Raw genomic sequence first — 27,052 nt, forward strand, 5'->3', positions numbered from 1 at the left:
TGGATGGTTGAATGATTGTGAGAGGGTTGAGAAGGGAGGGTCCGAGAGAACGAGCCAATCAGCACCGAAAGGGGTGGCCCGATATAAGAAGGTTTTGAGAAGTCAGGTGACTGGTTAAGGCGTGGCCCTGGTCCCAAACCTTAGTTAACTGGTCAACTCCATACAACTATAAGACAGGTCGAGCTAAATAAAATAAAATGATGATTAGATCCAATACCCACTAAATTACTAAAAGATTTGTTACCTGTAGCAGAAGAGCCTCTTCTCAATATTAAATTAAAAAGAGAGAGAGAGAGAAAAAAAAGATATCTATGAAAAATGTCAATCAGGATTCAGACCCCATCAAAGCACATAAACTGTGCTTGTTAAAATTAAAAATTAATTAATAGTTTCTGACTTAGGCTGAACCATACTAGAAAACTCAAAGGGAAAAAAACAAAACACAACATACATGTTACATAATCCAAGTTAACTTCAGTAAATTATAGAGTATCGTAAGGGTTGTCTGTTTTAGGCCCTCTGCTATTTTCAATATATGCTGCCCCTTGGTAATATTATTAGAAAATGCTGATAATACTAATGTTGTGATGTCAGTCTGTGTTCCCCTGTCTTTTCATGTTTATTAGTCTCCCTAGGTGTTTCAGATTAGCCACGCCCCCTTGTTATCTTGTTTAGCTTGTTTGGCCTTGTATTTAAGCCCTGTGTTTTATTCCAGTCTTCGTGAGTTCTTGTGTTGTTACGGTTGATGTTGGTTGTACTACTCCTGATGGTTGTACTACTCCTGATGGTTGTACTACTCCTGATGGTTGTACTACTCCTGATGGTTGTACTACTCCTGATGGTTGTACTACTCCTGATGGTTGTACTACTCCTGATGGTTGTACTACTCCTGATGGTTGTACTACTCCTGATGGTTGTACTACTCCTGATGGTTATGGTTGTACTACTCCTGATGGTTATGGTTGTACTACTCCTGATGGTTGTACTACTCCTGAGTCCTGTTCCTGGTCTGAGTCGTTGTATTGTGTTCAGTTTATTGAATAAAGTGTGCTGCATGTGGATCCTTCCTCCCCGTTTCTACCGCATCGTGACAGAAGACGGGCTCTTCTGGCTCCGCCCTGGCCGCCTGAAGGGTTGTCTCCGCCCTGGCCGCCTGAATGGTTGCCTCCGCCTGAAGGGTCGTCTCTGCCCGATGGGTCTTCACCTCCATGGCCCACCTCCATGGCCGTCTGCACAGTCTGCTCCGCCCTGATCGCCTGCGCAGCCTGCTTTCCCCTGGCCACCAGTCCTCACTCAGTCTCCAGGCCCTCTTCTGTTCCATGGCCCAGCTCCGCCCATGTTCCCTGGTCCCGTTCCCTGGTCCCATTCCCTGCGCGGACCTGGCCCTCCTTCCCTCCCCCGGGTCCGCCTCCGCTCCACCACCCTCCCGAACTGTGTTTCCGGTTTTGATGGGCGTCGGGAGCCGCCCATAGAGGAGGGGCTATGTTGTGATGTCAGTCTGTGTTCCCCTGTCTTTTCATGTTTATTAGTCTCCCCAGGTGTTTCAGATTAGCCACGCCCCCTTGTTATCTTGTTTAGCTTGTTTGGCCTTGTATTTAAGCCCTGTGTTTGAGTCCAGTCTTTGTGAGTTCTTGTGGAGTTACGGTCGATGTTGGTTGTACTGCTCCTGAGTCCTGTTCCTGGTCTGAGTCTTTGTATTGTTTAGTTTATTGAATAAAGTGTGCTGCATGTGGATCCTGCTTCCTCCCTGTTTCTACCGCATCGTGACAACTAATAAATGTTGATAATACTAATAGTTCTTTATTTAGGCTAATCCCGACCAGATGTCCACCAGCCTCTATAAATTCATATAACAAACCTTGTTTTATTATGGGCACCGGAATATTGGCACTGTTCACAACCTAGTTTAAACATATTTTTCCTAATACGACGTGATTGACATTATTCAGTGGCGTGGAGGTTAAATCCATATGCAACCAATGTTACTTCAGTCCTATAAAAAAACATCTCCTAACAACATCTATACATTACCTGCAGGTTGACTTCCACAACCCCTCTCATGGCACAGTGGACAGTGATGGAGCAATTGAACTTCTTTGATACTATCGGCATCTAGTGGTTTCTACAAGAATTTCAGAAAGGTTCAGACTCTCCATCCATTTCAATGCTCATAACAGGTGTTGTGTTGTTTGTTTTTTGTTTTGTTTTTTTAAATGGTGTTCGTCATTTGGTGCCACTCAGATTGCATATTAGAATCATTAGATTGGATGCTATAAGTAGAACTATGATTGTTCCTTAAAATAATAATGAGTCTTCTTTGAATAGAAGCATGACGCTGTGACACAATGCAAATAAACTTCTTACAGTTACAGTATATAGTGCATCTTAAAACTATACATAATACTTTGCCTGTTTAAAAGTAAATAGACAACATTGTTCATATAAGTCATAATATCACATTGAAAAGTTTTAAGTTCTTTGTAAAGAAAAGTCAGTCTCAGTTTAACCATTAGCCAAACATTATATGTGCTGCAGTGATCGCATCATTTTGTCAACTCGCCCTGGTTCCCTCCATTGGTTTTTTGATTATTGCAGAAAACACTCTGTTCTGTACACATTTTGTAGCCTACATCATTATAATATTCACAAATGAACAGCACTTTTTGAAGTCTAAATACAATTGCCTAAAGTAATCAGCTAAATAGGTTATAAATGAACTACACGACAGTTGCATTACTTCAGCATCACCACCATTTAGTATTACAACTCTTTCAGTCTAGATTTTTAAAAACATTTTCCCAGTAAGTCTTTGCAGTAAGTTTGCAAGAGCACAATTTTAAACACAGTGATGCTGTGAAAGCGGACTAGTATATGAGGTTATCTGTTTGGTGTGAGGACGTTTATGTTCCCAACAACCTCTACTAGTATTATTTAGCCACTTTTTCAGGATAGGTAAAAGTGTTTATTTTTATATTTGTGAACACAGGTATTTATTTTATTTTTTTTTATTTTTTTTGTGGTAGAATAAAACATGAAAATACTTATAAATACTTTATTTTTTAGTATAAACTACAGACCTTATTTCAGGCAGTTAACGAAAAACCCACAAAAAAACCCATGGCTTCAGGATTTACTGGACCTTAAGTGCTAAATTCTGGGTTTTGGCCTGCAAAAATATGTCATCCCTGCAGTCATCCTGCACAGTATTATGCTGACAGAACATTTGGGATAAACATAACAGTATCGTCCGTTGTTGTTGTGAATGCTAGTGCTCATCATAGTTTTTAGTCTTGGTTAGAACGAGACTAGAGATACAGACCTTTGGTTGCGCATAAATCCAAATTGCTATTCTAAAAACCCATAGGGAACTTACTGATGGAACTCATGGCAAAATATCCTAAAGCTACACTGCACATTTTTGATGTCTCTCTTCTAACACACATCTTTGAGGTCTTGGAATCTATAGTCTACTAGTGAGATGATGAGTTGAATCAGGTGTGTTTGATTGGGGAGACATCTAAAATAATGTCTGGCCTATAGCATACTGACCTCAACATTGAACAAAAGCAATTCGGGTCTGAAATGGTTAAGCAACAATTAGCTGCAGGTCATCCTCCAAAACGATAGGTGGCGATCGCGTACATAAAACGCCGGTTTAAAAAAAAACCTCGCGCGGTGGTTGTGGGTAATATTCATGGCGGAGTTCTGAATCTGCTCTGGAGAGACACACCTTCCACTTTTTCTTTCTATATATTTAAATAGTGGATTTAACTTACATCTTTACCCGTTGTAAAAGCGCATTAGCGTCCATACATTTGAAGTAATGGCTGAAACAGGCTCAGGTGAGCGGCGTTTATAATATTCAGTCAGTCTGATAAACACTGCAGCTGTTCTTGAGCGCTGCCCGAAATGTAAACATTTCTTTTTTTTTACAAACAAATTCTTATTTTTATATTCTTATACATTCAGCGTATTAGGTTACAAATGCATAATTAGTGTTATAACGAGACCTAAACAGATAGTTAACTGCGTCATTGAACTGGCCTAATACTGTTTCTTCATGAAATGCAATGTTAAGTATGTTTGTATAAGTAGTTTATTGTATGGAAATGCCTTTTAAGCATATTAACGTTATGGTTTTCTGACAGTTAGGCTTTTGAATTTACCTTGTTTTGATAGCTTGCATTACGAAGATCAAATTATTTTTGTCGTAAAGGTGTAAATAGTAGTTTGCAGTCATATAACAGCAGTGAATGTTGTCAGTAGGAATTGCACGGGTTGATTCAATCATCTGTCACTTAACTGCATCTGTTTCCTCTCAAGATCAAGCTGGTGACATGAAACATGACAACATTTCATCCCCTGGGATCTCGGATCAAGAGAAAGAGATGGCAACCAATGCTTTTGAGGCTTTTAACGTAAATAACTATAATACAGTTGTCTGAGCAAGTGGTTGTATGCATGGAGATTAGTTGATGTTATATTGTGATGATGTCTCTTTAGGCTGGAAGCTATGATGAGTCCCTGAAAAACCTTGACAACCTTCAGGAGCTGAACAAAGATGACTACAAGATTACAATGAATAAAGCAATCACTGAGTTTTATAAAAGTGGACAGACAACAACCAGCACCCTGAAGCAGATGTTAACGACCTTGAAAAATCAGGTATTCATTGTCAAATGTTACTAAACAAATGTCATAAAAATGCCCAGCAATTATTGTCAGGGCTTGACATTCACTTTTTTACTCTGGCTAGTGATTTTCCAAACTTACTAGCCACTCAGCAATTTCACTGGCCACAATTTTGACATTGATACCATGGGGAAAACTGCCATATAGATATTATTAATATTATCTCATTTTAATAATAGCTGCTGTTATTTTAAGACCTGATACACAAATCCATTATACTGTTACTGCGGTGGCTCTGAATCCACTTGTTGACAAGAATGGAGGAAAAAGCCACATTTAGAAATATTTTCGATTAGGCTAATGGTCACGTTGCCATAAGGGGCCGTTCTCACAGCGCGTTTTTTTGCGCGTGCAAAAATTCGTTATTTCAAATGTAGGCACACGGCAAGCGTGCTCATAATAGATGCGACGCGGCGCGCTCGTTTTTCCAGGCGTGCCTCTGTTCATGGTTGCATAGCAACCACAGACACCATGGGAGAGCAAGCTAGTGGAAAGAAGAAAGCGGTACGAACTGCGAATTTGGTACAGAGAACTGTGGATATTCACTGGTATTGTGGTACCAAATACAGATGTTTTTCAGTGAAAAAAATCACCTTTATTTCTAGGTGAAGACAGACCTGAGGAATTGGCTACAAGGACAGCATCTGGCCACGTGCATGCGTGTCCCCCCACAATAGCTTTCAATTACAAGCCCAGAAAAATTAAGTGCTCACAGATTAGGTAATGGCCTTTGCCATTAAGATAACATTTTCAATAAATTGTAGCCTAAATAATCTTTTTCTGGGTTGTGCCATTTCATTTTTCCCCTGTCAATTTCTACCTTATAGCTGGAAATTAACACAAAAGAAAAACATGAATAATCTTGTCTAAAATTATAAAATGAAGGTTTCTGTTTGTGACCAGTTCAAGATACGTGCTGCAATAATCATGCCTTGAATCTGTTGATGGTATGTCATATTTGTATGTCTCAAAATGTCCATTTCTATCCACAAAGTCTATGCCAGAAGTCATGGTTTAAGGGGTTATTTAAAAAACATTTAGTCTGGAGGTGCATGCCCCGATGAGGCGGGTTTGTGTGTCAACTCGCTGTTGGAGAGATGAGAGAGAGAGAGAAAGCGCAGCTGGTAACGTGTATCTACTTTGCTGAACTGTATTGGGAGCGTTTCAGATATTTCAGTATTGATCGAAAAATCTGTATTTTTGACACTACATTGCACTTAGGTTTATATTTCAGATGCCTTTTTAAAAGACTACAATTGAAAAATTTCAACCCGCCAAAGTGGCTAGCAGGACTGACTGCGCTAGGACTTCACAATATATCGAAATATCACAAATGTATATATCGCGATATGCATATCGCAACGGCTTGCAATAACTGGAGTCATGAACAAAAGACAAAGAGAAAATCACTCGCTGCTCTTGGCTGAATAACCTTTAGCTTTAATAAGAATCATATATTTAATTCATACTGTGAAAACTAAGCAGTGTTTTAGTTTTTACATTTGATTCAGTTTCTGTTGTTAAATAAACCTAACGTAGGCCTACCTGAAACCTTAAACCCTGTGGTTTACACTGATGTTAAAATAACACTTCTTATGCTACAGTAAAACACTGATGTTCACTTTCAGAAGTTGTAGGGATGTTTTCTTGTCACAAAAAGAATGTAAAACACGTATGTAGGTTATATAATTTTGAATATATTTTAAAGATAATTTAAATTTATTTTACTAGGGGTGGGAATCTCTAGGTATAGGTGTTGATTTCGGTTTCATCATGAGTCATTTTGTACCCACCACTTTTTTGGTATTAAGTGTTACATATTATTACTCATGTACATATCATTATGCATATTATTGCTCATCATAACCACTTAAAACTGTCAAAAAATCTAACCAGAAATTTGGTGATCACTGATCGTTGTTTAAGTAGCCTACATTAAACCATTAAGCTTTTTCCTACAAGCCTCAATGAAGCAGAAACGCTTAATGTCAGATAACGTCCATTAGCAGCAATATGAAAGAGAAAATTTGGTGATCGTTGTTTAGGTACATTAAACCACGTAAAGCTTTTTCACGTTAAGGACTTATATAAAGCCCATGAGAACCGTGGGGAGTCAACCCACAGCCGCTCCGCTGCCCTGCTGAAATGTGAAGCAGAAACGCTTAATGTCAGATAACGTCCATAATAATTTGACTTTTGGTTCGATTTTTTTGGCCGTTTTCAGTGGTTATGAGGAGCAATATGAGAGAGAAATTTGGTAATCATTGTTTAGGTACATTAAACCACATCATGTCATTGTCAACATGGTACTTATGAAGCAGAATAGTGGGTCATATGTCTAATGCTTTTTGAAAACTTAAGGCTTTCTTCTTCATAAAACGAGTCGGACATCATCAAATTTTTGTATACATTTTTTATTTATTTACATTAGTAAGCTACAGGACATCGTCTTTCAAAACATGACCTGCGCGAAAGAGAAAAAAAAAAAGAATGTGTCATTGTACCCAGCACTTCTGAAAATGCACTTCCAGATGCGTCTCTGTCCCCAGCACATTTCAAACCAAACTGACGCCCATGTCTCTAGGCACCTCATGATTCGATTCCATTATGATTCAGGGGGCTGCGATGCTAAAACGATTATCGATGCATCTTTTTTTTGTGTGTGTGTGTGTGTGACTATTTGGTACTTTTAAGGCAAAGTATTTATAATGAATCATAAAGAATTTACTTCCAATATCTTTTATTAATAAAACAAATGCTGATTTGGCAAGTCGACTGTAAGGTTACATTTGCCAGCATATGTCCCAACATTGCAAAGAACCAACAGGAAAAATAAATGAATACAAACTTCAGCATATTCTGAATCTCTAACATAAAATAATAAACTTCTAACCAACATCCTCCTGTTATGTGCAATGAGCAATATAATCCTTCAGACAAAAAAACAACAAACAAAACAGAATTCACACAGAAAACACAAACAGCTTTCATACAAAAATATAGAATTATGTACCAGCAGCTCGCGTACAAAAATAATGCTTGTGGACTTGCGCATATTCTGAATAATTAGTGACATACAAAGCTGCCCAATAAAAAAAGAGTCTAAGACTTTTGACTTGACATTGTTGCTGTTTATCACAATCAAAAACAGCTTATACAAAAAAAAGTAAATGAACATCACTTTTGTGACTGGCATTGCACTGATACACACTGTGACTGTGAAGGGCAGTACAGTAAACCTATGTATAACAGATATTTTTACAGCATGTTGATGTGAAAACTAAACAATAAAGAAAGCAGCTCTCATACAAAAATACAAAATGGGCCACAATGAAATTATGGCAATTTTCCATACGTTAGCTTTTAACAAAGAGGGTGCCGTTCGGATTTCGGGCTTAGCCATCATGCGTCTCTGTTATGTGCTGTCCTACTGTCCGGACGCTGCACTTCCGCGCTTCAGAGTTCCACTTTTTACGCTCCGTCAATATTACGGATTTTTGACATTTGTGAATCGATTCAGAATCATCCACGTCCGCATCGCGATGCATCCCAATAATTTACACGCTTTACATTATCGTATCGCATATCGAATATCACATTATTTAATGAGTTATCGCATATCGCATTTTTCTTCAATATCGTGCAGCCCTAGACTGTGTTACACTGCTGAAATCCACCCGCATTTGGCGGGTGTTGTTGTAGTTATTAGTTATTGTTATTATTAATGATAATTAATCATTGTTTGCAGATGCATACAGCTGTGGAAGATATTGATGGTTTGGATGATGTCGAGAACAGTATCCTCTACTACAATCAAGCAGTGATCCATTACCACATGCGACAGTATTCAGAAGCTATATCCATTGGGGAGAAGCTCTACCAGTTTCTCGAACCGTTTGGTATGTTTCAGAATGCAAATAAAAACTGTTATGTAACTGCAGAGAGAGTTGAGTGGTACAGCAGTGAGTTCTTGCACCAGCACCAGATTAGGTATTTTAGTTGGTGCAGTAGTGTGGCATTGCTTGATGGGTTTCTCTGTCCTAGTAGAAAAGTTTGCTCAGGCCGTTTGTTTCCTGTTGGTGGATCTGTACCTGCTCACCTTCCAGCCAGAGAAGGCACTGCACTTGCTGGCTGTGCTGGAGAAACTCACCGTGAAGGAAGGGAACAGCAAAAATGGCAAAGGAGAGGTGAGAGATGTACGCCTCCTTCCAAATAATTTTGAGTTTTTGATAGTTTGTTCCTGTCTCACTAGTTCTTGTTATATTTAAAGCGAAAACATCTGTAAGAAAAACCAATGTTGGGTTCTGATGGCACAGGTTGTGCTACAAAATAATCATTATTTGTTGCTTTGACGGGCTTGTATATTTTCTGTCATGCTGTATTTTTGTCCATCATTGTTTTCTTCTTTTTATTTATAAGCTTGAATTCAGGAAGAACTGATATGTTTTAATTATGATCTTTTTTGGCATTGTTTATAATGAGAAGGCTACTGTATGTAATAGACCAAATGCACTTCCTTTCAAAGTTTTTTTTTTTAATACAATTTAAAATATCAATTTTTGATATATTATATTTTATATTTAATATATTTAAAAAAAAAAATTCCTTTGATGGCAAATAAAAATAAAATAAAACCAACAGCACTTATTTGAAATAAAGGTAACACTTTACAATAAGTTTCTATTTGTTAACATTAGTTAACTATATTAATTAACATGAAATAATGATGAAAAATTACTTTTAAAGCATTTATTAATTTCAATTAATGTTAATTTTAACATTTACTAATACATATTTAAAATCAAAAGTTGTATCTGTTAATATTATTTAATGGACCGTAGATAACATGAATAAGCAATGAACAATTGTAAAAGATTAATACATATGTATTAATACATGTATTGTTCATTGTCAATTAATTATAGTAAATGCATTAAATACTATTAACTGATGAGAACTTATTGTAAAGTATTACCAAAATAAAAATGTAATATGTCTTTACTGTCACTTTTGATCAATTTAAAGGAGCTGTATGTAAGATTGTGGCCAAAACTGGTACTGCAATCACTTTCAAATTACTGTAGAGCGGTGTATCCCCTCCCCCTCCCCCTGACTCGAGGTTGCCAGATAGGCTGCAGGATCCAGCAGGAACGTAGGCTGCAGTTTGTAGCTGTAGCTGTGGTAACTAGAGCAGAGCTGGCAACCCGGATGCAGAAACACTACTGACTTCGTGATTGGTAGATAGATGGAGGGCGGCGCTTCAGGCCAAAACACAAGATGACAACATCAACATCAGTTGAGGGCTGCAACTTCACTTTTTAAATGACAATATCCTGGCCGTACTACTTTTGTCAGTGATATAAGTATTTGAAATGAACATGATTTCTTAATGTCTAGTGACATATCAGGGCCATTTTATGATTAATTGAAATACATTTCTTACATACAGCTCCTTTAATGTGTCCTTGGTGAATAGAAGTATTCATTTATTTCAAAAATAAATCTTACTGCCCCCTAACTTTTGAACAGTAGTGTGCCTTATTATATTTATATCTGCCAAAGTGACAGAAAGCATTTTAAATGATCAATGTTTGTAAAATTTACTTGATGGAACTTTGATGGAAGGAATGATGGAACGAATTTTCGCTTAACCAAACCTTTGACTCTAGCTCACCAGTTCCTGCCCTAGAAAATGAAGAATGGGTTAAAAACAGTGGCACTTTGTGAGATGCTAAATTTGTTGATCCAGATTCTGTTGTCTCTACTTAAACTTTTTGGATCACGTGTCATTTCCAGAGCGCCAACAGCATGAATAAGGAATCTGCCGCTCTGAAAGCAGAGTTCACAGCTATGATCGAGGCAGCTAAATCAAAGATGCACCAGGTGAGAGCAGATGAATAATGAATGTTACAGCACTCCGATAAAACATAACCTGAAATAATAAAGGTCTGCAATAGAGTTGCACTGTTAATTAGTTCTAAACTAATATTTAAAACAATATATGCTGATCAGCTTGCAAATGTGTCTAAAAATCAAGCTGTTTTGGAAATGTTTGTGTGTGCAGTATAAAGTACGAGCCTATATCCAGATGAAGTCTCTGAAGGCCTGCAAACGGGAAATCAAATCTGTAATGAACACATCTGGAAATGTGAGGATTCACAGTCAACAGATTTACACAATACATGCATACTGTAAATGTTGGTCAGGTACACCTGCACATGTTTCGGAATGCACTTGTAATGTAACTTTTGTTGATTGTCTGTATTTACACATTCCTCCCTCAGTCTGCGCCCTCACTCTTCTTGAAGAGTAATTTTGAGTATTTGAGGGGAAATTATCGTAAAGCTGTGAAACTCCTCAACAGTTCAAATATTGCAGAGCATCCAGGACCGTTAAAAACAGGTACATGACTTCTGTAATGTGCACCCACCCATATGTGCTTTAAAAAAAAAAAAAAAAGATCCCATTCCATTCCCTTCCATTAATCTGAGACGTGTACACCATAATCATTTAAATCTGTTTATTCCAAGAAGTGGTGTCAGACATGTAAAATACACTTTAGAAATTTCAGTCAAAAGTTTTTCTCTTCTGCAATGTTTTGGCTCAGATTTGTTCTTTTTTTTCTCCCCATTGAAGGTGAATGTGTGAGGTGTATGTTCTGGAATAATCTTGGTTGTATCCATTTTGCCATGGGGAAGCACAACCTGGGTCTGTTTTACTTTAAAAAAGCACTTCAAGAAAATGACAATACATGCGCCCAGCTTGGTGATGGCGGTAATGGGCAGGGTAAGAGAAATGAAAACCTTCTACATGCCCGATCATAATAGATTTAAATTTCATAATAGGAAAAAAAATGTGTTGCCTTGTTAAATTAACGTTGTTTTATTATTATTTTTCCACAGCAGCTAAGATGTTCACGGGCATCCCCATGTGTGCTCTGTTAGCTAATAAGCGCTATGAGTTGCTGTATAACTGTGGGATTCAGTTACTTCATATCGGGCGACCGCTGGCAGCGTTTGAGTGTCTGATGGAGGCGGTGCAGGTGTATCACTCCAGCCCTCGACTCTGGCTCAGGCTCGCAGAGTGTTGCATCACAGCTAATAAAGGGGTACATTAACACACGTTTTTAAAATGTAAAATGAAAGAACCCCTTGCTTTTCAAAATGTGGTGGGAATATGTGTATACTTAAACTACCATTCAGAAGTTTGGGGTTGGTAAGATTGACAGAGGTGTAAAGAGTACCTGAAAACTATACCCAAGTAAAAGTGCAGATACCTTACAGTGGAAATGACTCGGTTACAAGTTAGGAGTCACTAATTCCAATACCACTTTTGAGTAAAAGTCTACCTGATTTTAACCGTATTTAGGTATTTTACTCACACTGAATGTAGGCTCAAAAGATGCACTAGGCCTCAACTACTAAGAGACATGCCAGTGAAAAAAAAAAAAACAGTTGATTTGTGAGGAGAGCAATCATGTTTATTTTCTAAAATTGAAATAAAACTGAACACCTCAAAATGGCAGTAAATCAAGGTCGACACAACAGCTTCTTAAACGTCTGAAAACACTCAAGTGTCAGTTAAGCTCAAGTGCTTAGAAATGGCCAAAGTAAGTAAACCAAAATCCTTCAATAAGGTCTCTTCAATATAACAGATAAATAAAATAATGTTTAGTCAAATGAAATAGTCAAAGCCTACTTTCATTGGACATGCCGGTTTCAGCCTCATCTCCGGCTGCAGTCATGTCCTCATCTCACATGAAACACCTGCGATTCAGCAACTTCCTTCTAATGCACTCATATTCATGTAAAGTAGCCTTGTTGACAAGTTTGGGCAAAACTCACAATGTGTAATACCTTTAATGCCCTGTAGATGGCGATATCACGTCTTTTGTAGCAGAAAAAGTTAAGTGCCATGCAAAATGTGACTAGTAATTGCATTACTCATCACAAATGTAATGTATTAAAGTAAAGATTACATAAACTTATTCAAATTTTTTATTATAATTACATTATAATTATCTTTGATACTTAAAGTACAAAGTAGCCAAAAAAGATATTTGAATACAGGAACTTTAGTTAGTCAAATAAATGCTATTCATAAAAGAATCCTGAGGAAGAAAAAAAATTATGGATCTCGGTTTTCACAAAAAATATTAAGCAACACAATTATTTTGGTTGTGAAGTAATGGCTGCTGAAAATACAGTTTTGCCATCACAGGAAAAAAATACATTGTAAATATAGTAGAAATCTGTTATTTCAAATGGTAAAAAAAATTTTTTTTTCAAAATGTGCCTTTTTTATTGTATTTTCGATCAGATAAATGCAACTTTGTGAGCTTAATCTCTCAAAAACTTTTGAATGAAAAAAAAGTTACCAACCCCAAACTTTTGAACAGTACTGTACATTTGGTTTGCCTCGTTTAAAGGCCTGTTCACTCCCAAATACTTGAATGACACCCAAGTATAATTTATTTGCAAACAATATTTTCCACACTAAATTGTAGTTTTAAGTATTTTATAGACGGGTGATGTATTTTTTTTTTTTTCAGTTAACATCTTTTGCACGCTGAAAACTAGTGTGGTCTCCTAGGTCACTCACTAGCATGACCAAGGCTGCGCAAAAGCATTGTAATCTAAGTACATTCACATTGCAGAACCATTACCCCCAATGGTCTCTAAGATCAACTTAGATCATGAGGCTTTTGAGAAACGCAGCCCAAGTCTATCATTTCATTTTAAATAAGAAACGCTTTGGTTAATGAGTAGAGGATTTATAACATCCATGCCATTTTGAAGTTGTTACTTTGATAAATAAACTTTTTGTTGTTTCCTTCAGAGCACGGAGCAGGAAACAAAAGGTTTACCCAGTAAAAAGGGGATTGTGCAGGCTGTTGTTGGGCAGGGCTACCATCGCAAGATTGTTCTAGCATCACAGTCCACACAAAACACCATCTACAGGTGAGGAAGATTGACTTAACTTAATGGGCCATGACATGTTCTAGTTATTAATGGTGTTAGAAAAGTAGCTGTGTGAGATTGTGTGGCTGATTTGAGGGGTGTAACTAGATTTCAAATTGGCTGTAATGTCAGAGTCTCTCCAGAAGATGTCATCCTGTTGCACATCTTCACAGAAGTAGCATTCAAAGATATCAAGTGACTCTGTACAAATGTGTATCACACCTTTTAGGTTTCCATCTTATTAAAAAGTCTTCCTGATGCACTTCCATGCTAAAATGTATTTGCAAACCTGTGTTTGTGTGCAGTGAAGGCCAGTCAGCAGCAATCCCAGTGGCCAGTATGGAGTTTGCAGCAATCTGTCTGCGTAACGCTTTGCTCCTTCTGCCTGAGCACCAGCAGCACGACGGCAAACCAGACAACGGCTCCAAGAGTTGCAGTCAGCCGGGCAGCACAGAAAGCGGCAGCGAGACCAGCGATGCCTGCAGGTACATGTGCATGCAAACCCAATGCTGGCAAAAAACAGATCCCAGACTAGATTGAATACAGTTGAAGATTGGATTTGCTGAACACATTTCAGAACTTGTCAGATACCCTCTTCTCACCCTTTGATGATAGAGATGATCTGGTGACTTGGATTTTTTCTTTGACTGACAGTGGGAAGACCCAAGAGGGAGACAAGTTCATTCCTGCTGCTCCCTCATCACCCTTGAGAAAGCAGGAGGTGGAGAATCTAAGGTGAGGTTACAGGAGACTTTTCTGGAATTAATTTCTCACTTCATATAAAAAGAGCCTGAAGATGATTTGAAAGACTGCTTTAACACAATTGATTTGCCTCAGCCCATTGTGTGACGAATGTTGTTAGCCAGTGCAAGAGATTTTCTTGCTCTGTTTTCCAGTACAAATATCTTAAATTCCTAAATCTAGAAGCATTTACTTAAGCAAAATTACAGATATTTAAGTCTTATGTTAAATCAGAATTAAGAGAGTTTACGCTTCTAAGTAAACATGAACATTGGCAGATTTCTTTTCTTGTTTTAAGCTTAAAACACTTAATTTTGATACTTTTTTCAGAAAACAATACTTAATATCTTATGTAATTTTGTTTCTCTGGTAAATGTTTCTTCATTTATGAATGTTAAATGTACATTATGTACGATTTTTGCATTAAAATATCCAAAAACCTTTAGAACAATTATGTTTTTTTGAATTGTGTACTTATATTATCCCATATGTTCCCAACGATGTTTAAATCCAGTGAAATCCACAATTTTAACCAGTGACCTCTGACCTGGGCCATGCCATTGCTTCACCTGTCCCTGCCCTCAGCTGTAGAAACACAGTGCGCTTCCTGACAAAATGCAGAAAGTAGTAGTTGTCGCATCAAAGCCGACGATCTCTGGTAGCTTCTAGCAAGCCACAGTTGTTTGTTTTGCACATTTGTGATAGACCACAATTATTCATTATCGTTTGCTGCTGGTTCTGTCGCCAAAGATAAACCATATAAAGCGAAAACGGTTGTGGAGGTGAACATGACAACTCCCATGACTCCACTCTCTGTCACTGTGTCATCAAACTACGTCTTTTTTGATTGTTTTGAATTAGCGACCTCTAGCGGTGAAACTTGTACTGGAAAACAAGACAGAAATACAGAGTAAGAATACACAAAGACGTCTTCCTCTAGGGCACTTGCCAGCACAGAAAGCCAAATCCTTCATTGGGCTGAATTTAAATCTCTCAATGTTTTTGTCATATTTACACACATTGTGCATCATTAGAAACATGTTCAGTATTTATTATATATAAAAATTAGTTTGTCAATGTTTCAAGCAATAGTATCCTACTACATTTTTGCCACATTACCTCAACGTGTTGCATGTTTAATTCTGTTACTTGGTTTCTGAAGGCCTTAAAAAGTCTTAATTTGCCCTTACACAAATGAAGGCCTTATAAAAAGGCCGTACATGAGAACAGAAAGGTCTTAAATTCATAAAGTCATGGCATTACATTTTGCTTGGATTGCACAAAAAAAGATTCTTCTGTATTTCCATGTTTTCCAAAACAGATATATAAACATCTTTAAATGAAGATGCATTTACTTGAGACGCAAATGTAAAATAAAATCTTGAAAAATTAAACAAAAGTATGTGAGTTCATGCTTAAAAGATGAACAAAAATGATGATGATAAATTACCTTTGAATTAAGGTGATTTTGTCTGAGCCTATTGGTAGATATTTTTTTCTTGTTTTAATCAAACTTACTTCATTCTGATTTCATATTTTATGTCATTTTGTATCTCCAGTAAATACATCCTGATAAGACACAAAAAGTTCAAGCTTTTTTGTGAAATAAATTAAAAAGTAATGGATATCTGTTGGAAGTTGTATTCTCAAACTCTGTTGCAAATACAACTCATTGTGTTTCTCCCTAAACATTTACATTTAGACGACATATTGACGTATTGAGTTCCCTTTTATTCCTTAAATTTTCTTTACTTAGTCTTAAAAAGGTGTTTCAAAAAGCCTTAAATTTTCCTTGATATAACCTGCAGAAACCCTTATAAACGGTTATATTTTACATCCAATTTTGAGGAACAACATCTTAAAGGATTAGTTCACCCCAAAATGAAAATTTCCTAATAATTTACTCACCCCAATGCCATCCAAGATATCCATGTCTTTCTTTCCTCAGTGGGAGAGAAATTATGTTTTTTGAGGAAAACATTTCTGGATTTTTCTTCTAACAATGGACTTCATTGGTTACCATCGTTTTTAAGTCCAAATCAATGCAGTTTCAAAAGTCTTTGAAGTGTTTAAACGGGCTGTACGTGATCACAGCTGAAGAAGAGGTTATCTAGCAAAACGATAGGTCATTTTCAAAAAAAAAATTATAATTTATAGACTTTTTACCTTCAATATTTCGGATTGAGCTGATCAACAAACGGACAGGGAACTACATCATCACGTTGAAATGTCACGCCAGCGCCGGCAGAAGTACCGCCCCACTGTTTACAACGCGACCGTATGTAGGAGGATAGTTCAAATAGTATTGTTTGCTATTAAATATATATATATAGTAATAGTATTCAGTAAATATATGAATACGAATAGTATATGAATAACATTCTGATGAATATGAATAGTAGTTCAAATAGTATTGCCGGCGCCGGCGTGACCTTGTGGGATACATTATTCCAGGCAGATTTTATTCAGAAACGGTAGTATGCTATTTCAAACATGGCTAACATTAGCTCCCCTCATTTTGAATTGTCTGAAACCAAACGTTACATATTAATTAATTGTTTTATTGTTGTCTTCCATAGTGTTTTCATAATGGTTTAGAATTCTTTCGTTCACAGATGACATAAAATGCAACAATTGCTAGTTACATTAGTAATTGCAGTGAAGCCAGTTAACCTCCATTATTTTAACCAACTCTGTTAGACTCCTCTGGCAGCAAGCTTTGCTTCAGGCAGCGTACCTTTTTATACTTATAATTGTGAATACCCCTCCCCCGGCTAGCCCACAATACACCTCTCTTATTTTACACCCCCACTTCACAGTTCACTCTCGCATTACTCTGTCTTTTTGCCTCGGGAATTGATTAGATCCTCAACCCCACCTCCATCCCACACTCTCCCCTTCCCCCTCATCTTTGATCCAGCGGGACAGTCTGCTCCAGAGGGCTGTCCGGACGTGGTTCGCTGTGAAGGGAAGGGGTGTGATGTGTGGATTGTGTTGACCCTGCACTGACACCCTGATACACTGACACTTTTATGAGCCTGAGCACCATTTACTCAAAGGGCTCTTCCTGGAATCCTGCTGGCTATTGTGTCACAGGCAGCCACTCAGTGCACTGAGCATTTCTCTGTTTCCCCCTGTCAGCGAAACTTGCCATTTAGGAAGCTAAGCAAAGATTATATTCAAAATCATTTTTCATTAAAGTAAGTTTTAACGTACAGTAGTTCATGTGTGTCACAATTTTGTGGCCTGTTCACATTAAGACTGAATTTAAAAAAGGAAAACGAATTGCAAACAAAAGGACTTTTATGGAAAATAAAACTCTTCTATAAGGAAAATGGCCTAAAACTCACCAGGCAGTGAAGATTTCACTCACTTTAATTCAAAAGTTGATATAAATTTGACCTGTTTTAATGCACAGTTAATGGAAGTCATAATAGGACAGCTGTTAAAATGTAATAAATTAGTGCTGGATATAGTTAGGATGGACTTTAGTGGAGCGCCTGGTCACCCCTAGGTACTAAAGAAATATATTTCCATCTGTAAACAATTGCATTCCTGTCATTGTATGGATTTTTAGTCCCTACTTTTTGGAATGCATTGTTTTAGTGCAAATTATTTTGTTCACAGCAAATATTGATCGTTAGCTATGTTTGCATTCAATGAAATAGTAATAATTGCATTGATGGCTCAATCAGATTGAAAAGCCTTCATGTAAACACTGCAATTGATCCGATTTAACTCAATCCAAATTAAATGTGATTGTGATCCTCAAAAAGTCTTACCCCCTGTTTCACAGACAAGCCTTAAGCCTATAGTGCCAGACTAAAATGCATGTTTGAGCTGGTTTAACCATAAGTAACTTGCACTGGCATATAGTAAAATATGTGTTTTGTCTCAAGATAAACACCAGTAATGTTTTTTTCTAAAGGCACATTTATAAAAGTTTCTTAAATGTTCTAATTGAACTAAGGCCTAATCCTGGCTTAATATAATCCCTGTCTGTGAAACCAAGCCATAAAGTCTCAAATTTAGTTTTATAAAATATTTGATCAAATAACAAAATCTTAATTATCAGTTATATAATTATCTTTTTTAACTTTACTGGTTGTTATTGGTCTTTTGGGTACACAATAAGATGTATATGGTAATTAAATGTAAACTCACAGAAGGCACAAAGACTGCATTGCATTGTTGAAAAAAAAAAAGTCACATTTTATTATTAGATTCAGAAATGTAAAACATTTTTTAATAAAATGTTACATTTACAGAAAATTTATTTAACTGAAACTACCAGCGTGTCGGAAATGCACTAAACAAATAAATTTGGGCTCACACACCTCTTTCAATTAAACACAAATCCAAATGTGAGCGCTTGTTGCATGTTTCACATTGATTTGCGTTAATTGCATGATATATTTCGCTTTGGAATATAAGTCACAGCATGTTTCGGATGATAAAACAAAATGCAAGATATTCTGGAAAATGCGTTAAGTAGAACTGCACGATTTATCGTTTAAAGCTTGATTCACCTCTTTTGAAAGTAACTTGATGCTTCAAATAAAAATGTTATCAATTACATAGTTTCACCAGTAGGTGGCAACAAGGGACTGTAAAAAAAAAATGAATCAGTCGTTGAATCATTAATTCATGAGATTCATTCAAAAGACGCTGATCCATCCAGTAATGAAACAAGTTGAAGTCTTTAAGTCATTGAATCATTCATTCAAATCAATTTGTTTCCCCCCAAAATAATTCAAAATCATAAAATATTTTTTAAAGACTGCAGCAATTGTCATTTTATCAGAACCTCTATTATACAGCATGTTATTGTTTAGTTATCTTTTCAGAATAGTGATAGAACCGTGATCTCTTTTTTAAACAAAAAAAAATTGTGATTCTTCATTTATCCAAAATCATGCAGCTCTAGCGTCAAGTACACTTGTATGTTACAGATGCATAAGTTATTTTCAGATTGTATGGTTTGTATTTGTTTTTTTCCCCCTGTATGGACATATAGTATTTTATTTAAGTTTTAAAGTCTGATAAACTTGACTACCTGAATGTGTTTTACTCACCTCATCACTAAATGATTTGCACCCTGTTTACACTACTCGTGAGATGACACATTGGTTGGTTAGTGTTTTTTCTTCCATCTGCTTACTTCTCTTTGGCCTGTCTCTCTTCACAGGTGCTCAATTCTAGCCTGCAGTGCATATGTGGCTCTTGCTCTTGGGGACAACTTAATGGCTCTTAACCACGCAGAAAAGCTCTTGCATCAGACGAAGCTGTCAGGATCGCTCAAGTGAGTGTCTCTCTTCTTCTCGCTGATCTTTTATGGGTCTTGCACTCACAGCATTCAGCAAATATTTACCCTCCTAAAATGGCCAGTCCTGAGTAATGGGATGTTTGTTGTGTGGTGCAACCAGTTTTTTATTTTATTTTATGTTTTTACTTGTAAAAAAAGTTACAAAATGCCTTATTCTTTTGCAGTGTTATTTTAGTATCATAGACATTATATATATATATACATATATATATATATATATATATATATATATATATATTTTTTTTTAATCAGGCTTATGTAAATTAGTATTTTAATTTTTTTTCTGTTTTAATTTTCTGCTTTGTCATTTGTACATAGTTTTTGTTAATTATTAAATCTTACGTTTAAATATTAAGTTTTAGTTCACATCAACTTCATCTAAATTAAATGAGATGTTTCCACGGCAACTAGATTACGTTTTTAATTGGTTTGATTTATTTTATTTTAAAGATTTTTTTATGGATTTTTTTTAAGGGTGCTTTTACACTAGCACTTTTGATGTGCACCAAAAGTGCTAGTGTAGATTTCTCAGACACAGATGAAGCTAAGTGGGGAATCAGCACTCGCAATGTAAAGCAGTCAGTTCAGCATTAGTCTTTGTCTTGAGAAGTGGCTTTAAATTATGTATTTAGCTGATCAATAATACATTTTTGACGAGTTGTGTGGTGCGTGTGTTCTCAGGTTCCTGGGTCACCTATACGCTGCTGAAGCCCTGATCTCTCTGGACAGAATCTCTGACGCCATTGCACATCTCAATCCAGAGAACGTTACCGACGTTTCGTTAGGTGTGTCATCCACCGAACAAGACCAAGGTATGAAAATGAGCGCATAATCAAAACATACAAATGTCAAAGGATGTGATGTGTGGTTACTGACATGTTACCTGTGACAGGTTCTGATAAAGGAGATCTGGAGCCTGTGGAGTCCTGTAAGTGTTGTTTTTTATTTTTTTTTATGTATTAATTTATTTAAAAAAAAAAAAGAATTCATACCTCTTGTTGTATGATAAATATTTTTTTAATTTCTGAATTAAAAATAATTTAGATATTTTTGGGGTGGTATAAAGTAAAATGTATCTGTGTTCTACAGTTGTCCTGGTATCATTAAAAAAAAAAGAAAGAAAAGCCTAATTTAAAATTATACAATTCTTTAAAAGACAGCCTTAAGTAGTTTGGAAGTAGGGCTGCACGATATTGAAGAAAAATGCGATAACTATATACATAGATATATATTTCGATAATTTCGATATATTGTGCAGCCCTATTTGGTAGTAGATCTTTTATTCTTCTAAAAAAGAAAAAAAATATTTCTATTCATGGTAAATCAGTGAAACAAGTTTGTAAAAACATAAATATTTGATAAAACATTTCACCATGAAAAGTATATTTAAAGACATTTTGAAGATAAATAATAAAATGTGTACGCTCAATATATCGTTACAGTCTTTCAAAAACAGAAATATTAGAAATCTAAACTTTTTGTAATCTATTTAAGTTAAACTAGATTTTTAGAAAATAATTCAGTAACACTTTATTTTAAGGTGTCCTTGTTACAGTGTAATTATACATTTAAGTGTAGAGTAATAATATTAATTAACAACATGTACTTAATATATAATTAGTGTTTGCTTTAGGGTTAGTTGCATGTGATTATGCATAATTTCCTGTTGTTATTACTAAAGTAAGTACATGTAACAGGGACACTAAAATAGTGTTACCAATAATTCCTTTGAAAAGTATCAAATAAATTCTACAAAAGTGCACACAAGCAGAGAAAAATAACAATTTAACCGCATACTATAATTTTAATTATTTAGTTATGTTTTATAAATATGATTATAAAACGTCATTTCAATCAGAATAACATGCACTGATTAATTGTCCTCAATTATACCCGAGATCATTAAGACAATGGGTCAGAAAGTGTATAGTCTGGTTTACTATGTATGCATTTATTTATTTTTGGTGTTCTGCAGCAGGGAAACAGACGCCTTTATGTTACCCCAGCTCAGTAAGTTCTGCCCGGGCCACAATGCTCTTCAACCTGGGCAGTGCGTATTGCTTGAGAAGCGAGTACGAGAAAGCTCGCAAGTGCCTCCATCAGGTAAACATTCATCTCATGTGAAGCACTCACATTTATGTGTAATTTACCACTGAAAACCCACAATAATGCAATTATCCATCTGGACACTCCGTACATACAGTTTAAACACTCTCCAACCCATTTGTTTTCTGATTCCCGGTTATATAGGCTGCTTCAATGGTGAACACTAAGGAGATTCCTCCAGAAGCCATTTTACTGGGCGTCTACTTAGAACTGCAGAACGGTGAGTCACGCGCACAGATTTTAATCACACAGTTCCTGCTGAGAAATGTCTCTATATTTCCAGAGGGTGGCTGGTCACCTTTCCTCTCCTGGAATCATGTCACTTTTTTTTTTTTTTTTTGATTAATGGTTTAAAACTGTGATTGTTGCTTCCACAGGAAACACACAGCTGGCCCTACAGATCATCAAACGGAACCAGCTCCTCCCCTCCGTCATGCCCATCTCCTCCCCTGACCTCCGTAAGAAACCACTACCCTTCCAGTCATCACAGCCAGTACAGCCCATACAGACCCCCTCCTCCTTTACACAAGTACAGCGCAAGTGATACCACTGACACAAACCCCCAAAAAACATGCACAAACACACCTTTTTTTGATGATTTTATTTATGATGCTGCAGCAACCAAGATGGATGATGGAGGAAAAAAACAAGCAAGAGAGTTGTAGACTGGTTGTCTGTTGCAGTCGGTTAGAAATGTGTACGTGTTTTGGGGTCTATGAAATTATAAATAAATTTTATTTACACTTGTTAGTGGTGTGACATTAATGGGGTCAGTGACGAACTGCCATATATGAAATTATACAGATTATGAGTAAATTATTTCTGGAAAATCTGCATGGAGCCCTTATATTGCGATAACCGAGATCACGTGGATGTTGAAAATCGATGGACCAAAGGTCATTGTTAAGATGTAATTAGCATAAAATCATGGACACTTGTCTGACATCAGTCATGGCAAATAAAAAAAAAAAACAGTCCTTTAAAATGTAGAAGCTTTTAAATATCTCAATTGTATAACTTGATTCCTTCTCTACTGGTGCATAAGACTCAAATAAATGTCCTGATTTCTAAAAGCTCGTCCCTGGCGTGGGTGGACAGATGTCGGCTTTCTTTCATGTGTGGTCTCTCCTTTTTTGCCCTTTTTCCTTAGGGTGGCCCATCACCTTTCTCATGCAGGGTCTTTCTTATGCTAAATCCCTCTGCCCCCACACCCCCTCTTTTTCCACCCACATCTCTCCCCATTGTTTCTCTGATCTGACGTCCTGTCAATGATGCTTTGGGCTCGAGAAAGAGCTCTTCTTTAAGCCTTTATGGGTTTTTTTCCAGCCAGATGCTAGTGCCAAAACGCAGCTCAATAGATCGTTCCCCGAGAGGCTTTTTCATGTTCGTAAAAACACATTTTGACTATTTTTACTGCATCATGGATAAGAAAACTATGCTCTGCAAATGCAGGCAAATTTCAGAGGTCAACTGTTGGTTTCTTATAATAAATACAGCTGAGCAAGTGTTCTTATTTATAGCCATGCTGTTTTATGCATGCTTAAAGGATAAACTGGAATTTGTAGGTGGGTGACCCCTTGGAGCGGCCGAAGATGAATGATATAGATGTGAAGCGTGAATCTGAGCTATGTGTACGGGTGTGGCAACATGTGCTGCCCGAAAAAAAAAAAAGACACGTTCCCAACAACAAGCTGTTCCCGAGTTGGGTGAGCCATAAACTTTAAACATAGCGGAGGGGAGAAATATTGCTGCTGTGACTTGTATTTATTCATTTATTCCACAACAGCTACATCACCTTGTCTTGCTGTTAAAGTAGAGCATATTTACAAATATAAATAATCCTCTGAAGTGTATTGTATGTTTTTATACACAGCGAAAATAGCCTGTATTTGACCGAAATTCAAGAATCGTCAGCAAGCTGACTATAGATAGCGATTGAATGTTTATATGATTGTAAATGAATGGGACGTTAAATCTTATTTTGGCTTTAATAAGATTTTCCCAATAAATATGCAAGAATTAACCTGGTGTCCTCCATTCCTGTTCTTTCCAACAACAAAGCACTTGAATGCGACGAGCTCGTAATCGCAGCTTCAGAAACAGGAAGTAGACATGTTCAGATTGCACGTAAAGGCAGCATTAGTGAGTGAGTGTCGCCTTTAACATATGACAGGATTGCAAGCTGATGGGGAGTGTATTTTATATATACATAAAAATACATGTGCGAATGAAATACTTCAGCTGACAAAGTTCGGGAACCCCTGCCCTTGGCAAACGCCTGTTGGTTATCCGTGGTCTGTGGCTGGCTAGAGGGAAGAAGTTTGCGAACTTAAGCTGTTTATAAGTGGTTTCACTCACTAAAAGCAGCCAGAATGTTGGTGAATGGATCTGAATCATGCAAATGGACTGATAACAAACTCCAAAAACTTTGAATTAAACATTCCAGCCCAATTGAACCCCTTATCGTTATTTACACCCGGAATGGTCCCATCTGCCAGACGGCAAACATTTTCCTGCAGGCTCAAGCTGACCTTCTGGGCTGCCCCGTTCTGACCTTTGACCTGTTGGTATGCAGGGACGCCCATTTCTCAAACAGCATTGGTGGCCTTAAGAGGCTTTTGTTAAGTAATTTAGACAAAACAAAGACTCCTTGTGATAGTACTCTTTAAACAAGATGACAAATATTTCACAGAGTGATTTAAAGTGCAGTTACCATTACCTTGTCTTTAAAGGCTATCAGAGAAAAGATCTTTTTCCGTAGTCTCTTTCATTTAAGGTAAACGAATGAAAGCTCAGATATGGGCTCAAATACCTCCCTTCCAGTCGTCAAATGTCGTATACAGCATCCTGGGGTTGCTTGCATCAATCACGAGCAAGAGTGGTGTTCCTTTGCTGTCAGCGAAATGCTCCACCGTCATTCAGAACAAAGAAAGCTCCTCAGATTGCACATTTCTAGACTGTTGAAAAAGGTTTATTTGATTCGTCACTATATTTACAATAACAGTATATCTACAGGAATAGAATCAGTTTATTGCTTTGTTCCAAAACCGGTCTCCCTTTTGACACCCATTTTTAAGGCCTGAGTATACTTTATTTTCCACGTTCAAAGGCTGCAACCTTCGAAGGACTCGGACGTCAAAGGCCGCAAAGCGATGTTAAATAGCCTATGGAGGAGTGTTATTGTCGCCTAGCAACTGTGACGGCTGCCGTTGACGAGCGGCGGTAACGTTTGTACTGGACTTTTAAAAAAAGTTATGTTAAACTTCCTTAAAACAAAACGGGGTTCGCAACCTGTCTAAATATGTTAACCTTGTTTCATTTATGTACACAAAGAGTTTAACCTATATAAAATCATATCTTGATTTGACTTGAGTAAACATTTGAACCACTTTATATATATAAATAGGATACCGCCTTTGAATTGCGACACAGCAAAAGTATACTCCTTTGGCTGTGAGTGCGGAATAGTGGATTTGGTTTTCAAGCGCTCAGGTGCAGCTTGTATTTGTTGCCCAGCCCTATGTGTTTGAACCGCGAGAGGCATCAACTTTCACCTGAGCTTACGCTTCGCCTACATCCTACGTCATGCGTTTGGTCAGAGGTCACTCTTCCACTGGAACTAGACTCTCGTACGGCCGTTACCGGAAGCCACAGTTTATAATTTATAAAGTGGATAATATGGATATTTTTCTTACTTCTGAAAGCTTTATTAACCTCCTGGAGCCATATGGATTACTTTTATGATGGATTTTTGGGCTTCAAAATCTAAAGTACTATTCACTCCCATTATAAAACTAGGAAGAGCCAAGATATTTTTTAAATGATTCTGTGTTTGGCTGAAATAAAGTGATATATACACTTAGGATGGCTTGAGGGTGAGTAAATTATGGGATAATTTACATTGTTTGGTGAACTATCCCTTTAAATGCACATCCAAAGGGCACTTTACTATCCCATAAGGTCTCAGGAGAGTATTTGTAAATGGCGGAGATACATCGCAACTGACACTGTAGGTCACATGCTTTTCCCCAGTGCTGATTGCCTACACAAAACACTGAAAAAAAATACTGAAGCCTAACCTTAACTATAGTAAACCATTGGTAGAACATCCAGACAGATTGCATTTCTCTTTGTCGTGATCAGATCCATTCATAATTGAGTCCATGAAATCTGACCTTTTATTGACAGGAAACTGCTTAAGTTGACCAATGAAAGCAGTTGTAGGGCAGGGTTTGTGCTAAAATCTCACATGACAATGCATCAACTCAGCTCATTAACACAGAACGTAAGACTTTAATTGTGTGTGTCTGATAAGGGAGACTTCAAAAATGTGTAATGGTGGGGGTTCCCCAGGACAGGTTTGAGAAGCACTGCTTTACTCAATGGGACACACTTCATCACTGCGGGATTGTGGTGCTTCATTTTCAAACGTTTTACACTACATATAATCTCTGTACCAATAAAACGTGGCTCACTTTCCATTTTACAAACAAATTATCCCCCGGTTTCACAGACAAGGCTTAAGCCTAGTCCCTGACCAAAATACATGTTTGAGCTGTTTTAACTGAAAACAACTCGCATCTTAAAATATGTCAGTGCAATGGTTTTGTCGCAAGATGCACACCAGTAAATTAATGTTTTGTTTTTTTCAAAGACATGTTTATGAAAGCTATTTAATAAAACGTTTATAAAAGCTACTTTAGGCTGGTGTTATTGTACGATCCTCCACTCCAGTAAGGGTGGAAAGACAGTGGGTTTCTGCAAGTGTAAATCACAAACCAAGGACTCTTTCATTCAGATAGGGGTACCCCGAACTTAGTCATTTTTTCTCTGTGTATTTCTCTTCTGTAAAACACTGTTTTAAAAGGCGCTATATAAATAAGCTTTACTTACTTAAATGCCATAAGCCTGGCTTAAGCTAAGCCCTGTCTGTGAAACTGGGTCTAAATGTAACATCTAATTAAACTTACAATGAAAAGTTTTCATAGACGTGATGCAAAATCAGGCCCTGTAAGTGAATGTGGATCTTTGGGGTTAAGCTTATCCTGTCATTCATCAAAGTGGATTTAGTGTGCGTTAAGTGCACTGTACTGCGCTTTGGCATTTCTCAGACCTGGGACAGTTTTGCGCACGCACTTCCTGTTGCATGCATGCGCTCTCAAGTGGCCAAGACCGCAAGTGTTTGGAAAGGCACATTATGTACAGATTGTATTCATACTACGCTTAC

At 37.0% G+C, this 27,052-nt stretch overlaps 1 protein-coding gene across 1 annotated transcript; it reads left to right on the top strand.

Moving 5' to 3' along the window:
* Positions 1-3,670: 3,670 nt before the first annotated feature.
* cnot10 (CCR4-NOT transcription complex, subunit 10) lies at positions 3,671-23,846 on the top strand. The gene is made up of 19 exons (XM_079893961.1): positions 3,671-3,842; positions 4,324-4,418; positions 4,504-4,665; positions 8,441-8,591; positions 8,740-8,879; positions 10,489-10,575; positions 10,757-10,840; positions 10,977-11,094; positions 11,329-11,478; positions 11,595-11,800; positions 13,531-13,652; positions 13,958-14,137; positions 14,307-14,387; positions 19,582-19,695; positions 20,401-20,531; positions 20,612-20,647; positions 21,695-21,822; positions 21,970-22,045; positions 22,203-23,846. Exons 1-19 carry the CDS (start codon positions 3,824-3,826, stop codon positions 22,367-22,369), a joined length of 2,247 nt encoding a protein of 748 aa, XP_079750087.1. The 5' UTR covers positions 3,671-3,823; the 3' UTR covers positions 22,370-23,846.
* Positions 23,847-27,052: the final 3,206 nt, after the last annotated feature.

This window comes from Squalius cephalus (assembly GCF_949319135.1).
Source record: "Squalius cephalus genome assembly, chromosome: 15".
In the NCBI taxonomy this organism is placed as follows: Eukaryota; Metazoa; Chordata; class Actinopteri; order Cypriniformes; family Leuciscidae; genus Squalius; species Squalius cephalus.

Excerpts from the sequence above, each read along its gene's own strand:
- cnot10 (XM_079893961.1), top strand. Across the intron at positions 11,479-11,594 it reads TGATGGCGGTAATGGGCAGG|CAGCTAAGATGTTCACGGGC; the intron begins GTAAGAGAAATG and ends ATTTTTCCACAG. Across the intron at positions 20,648-21,694 it reads TCTGGAGCCTGTGGAGTCCT|CAGGGAAACAGACGCCTTTA; the intron begins GTAAGTGTTGTT and ends GGTGTTCTGCAG.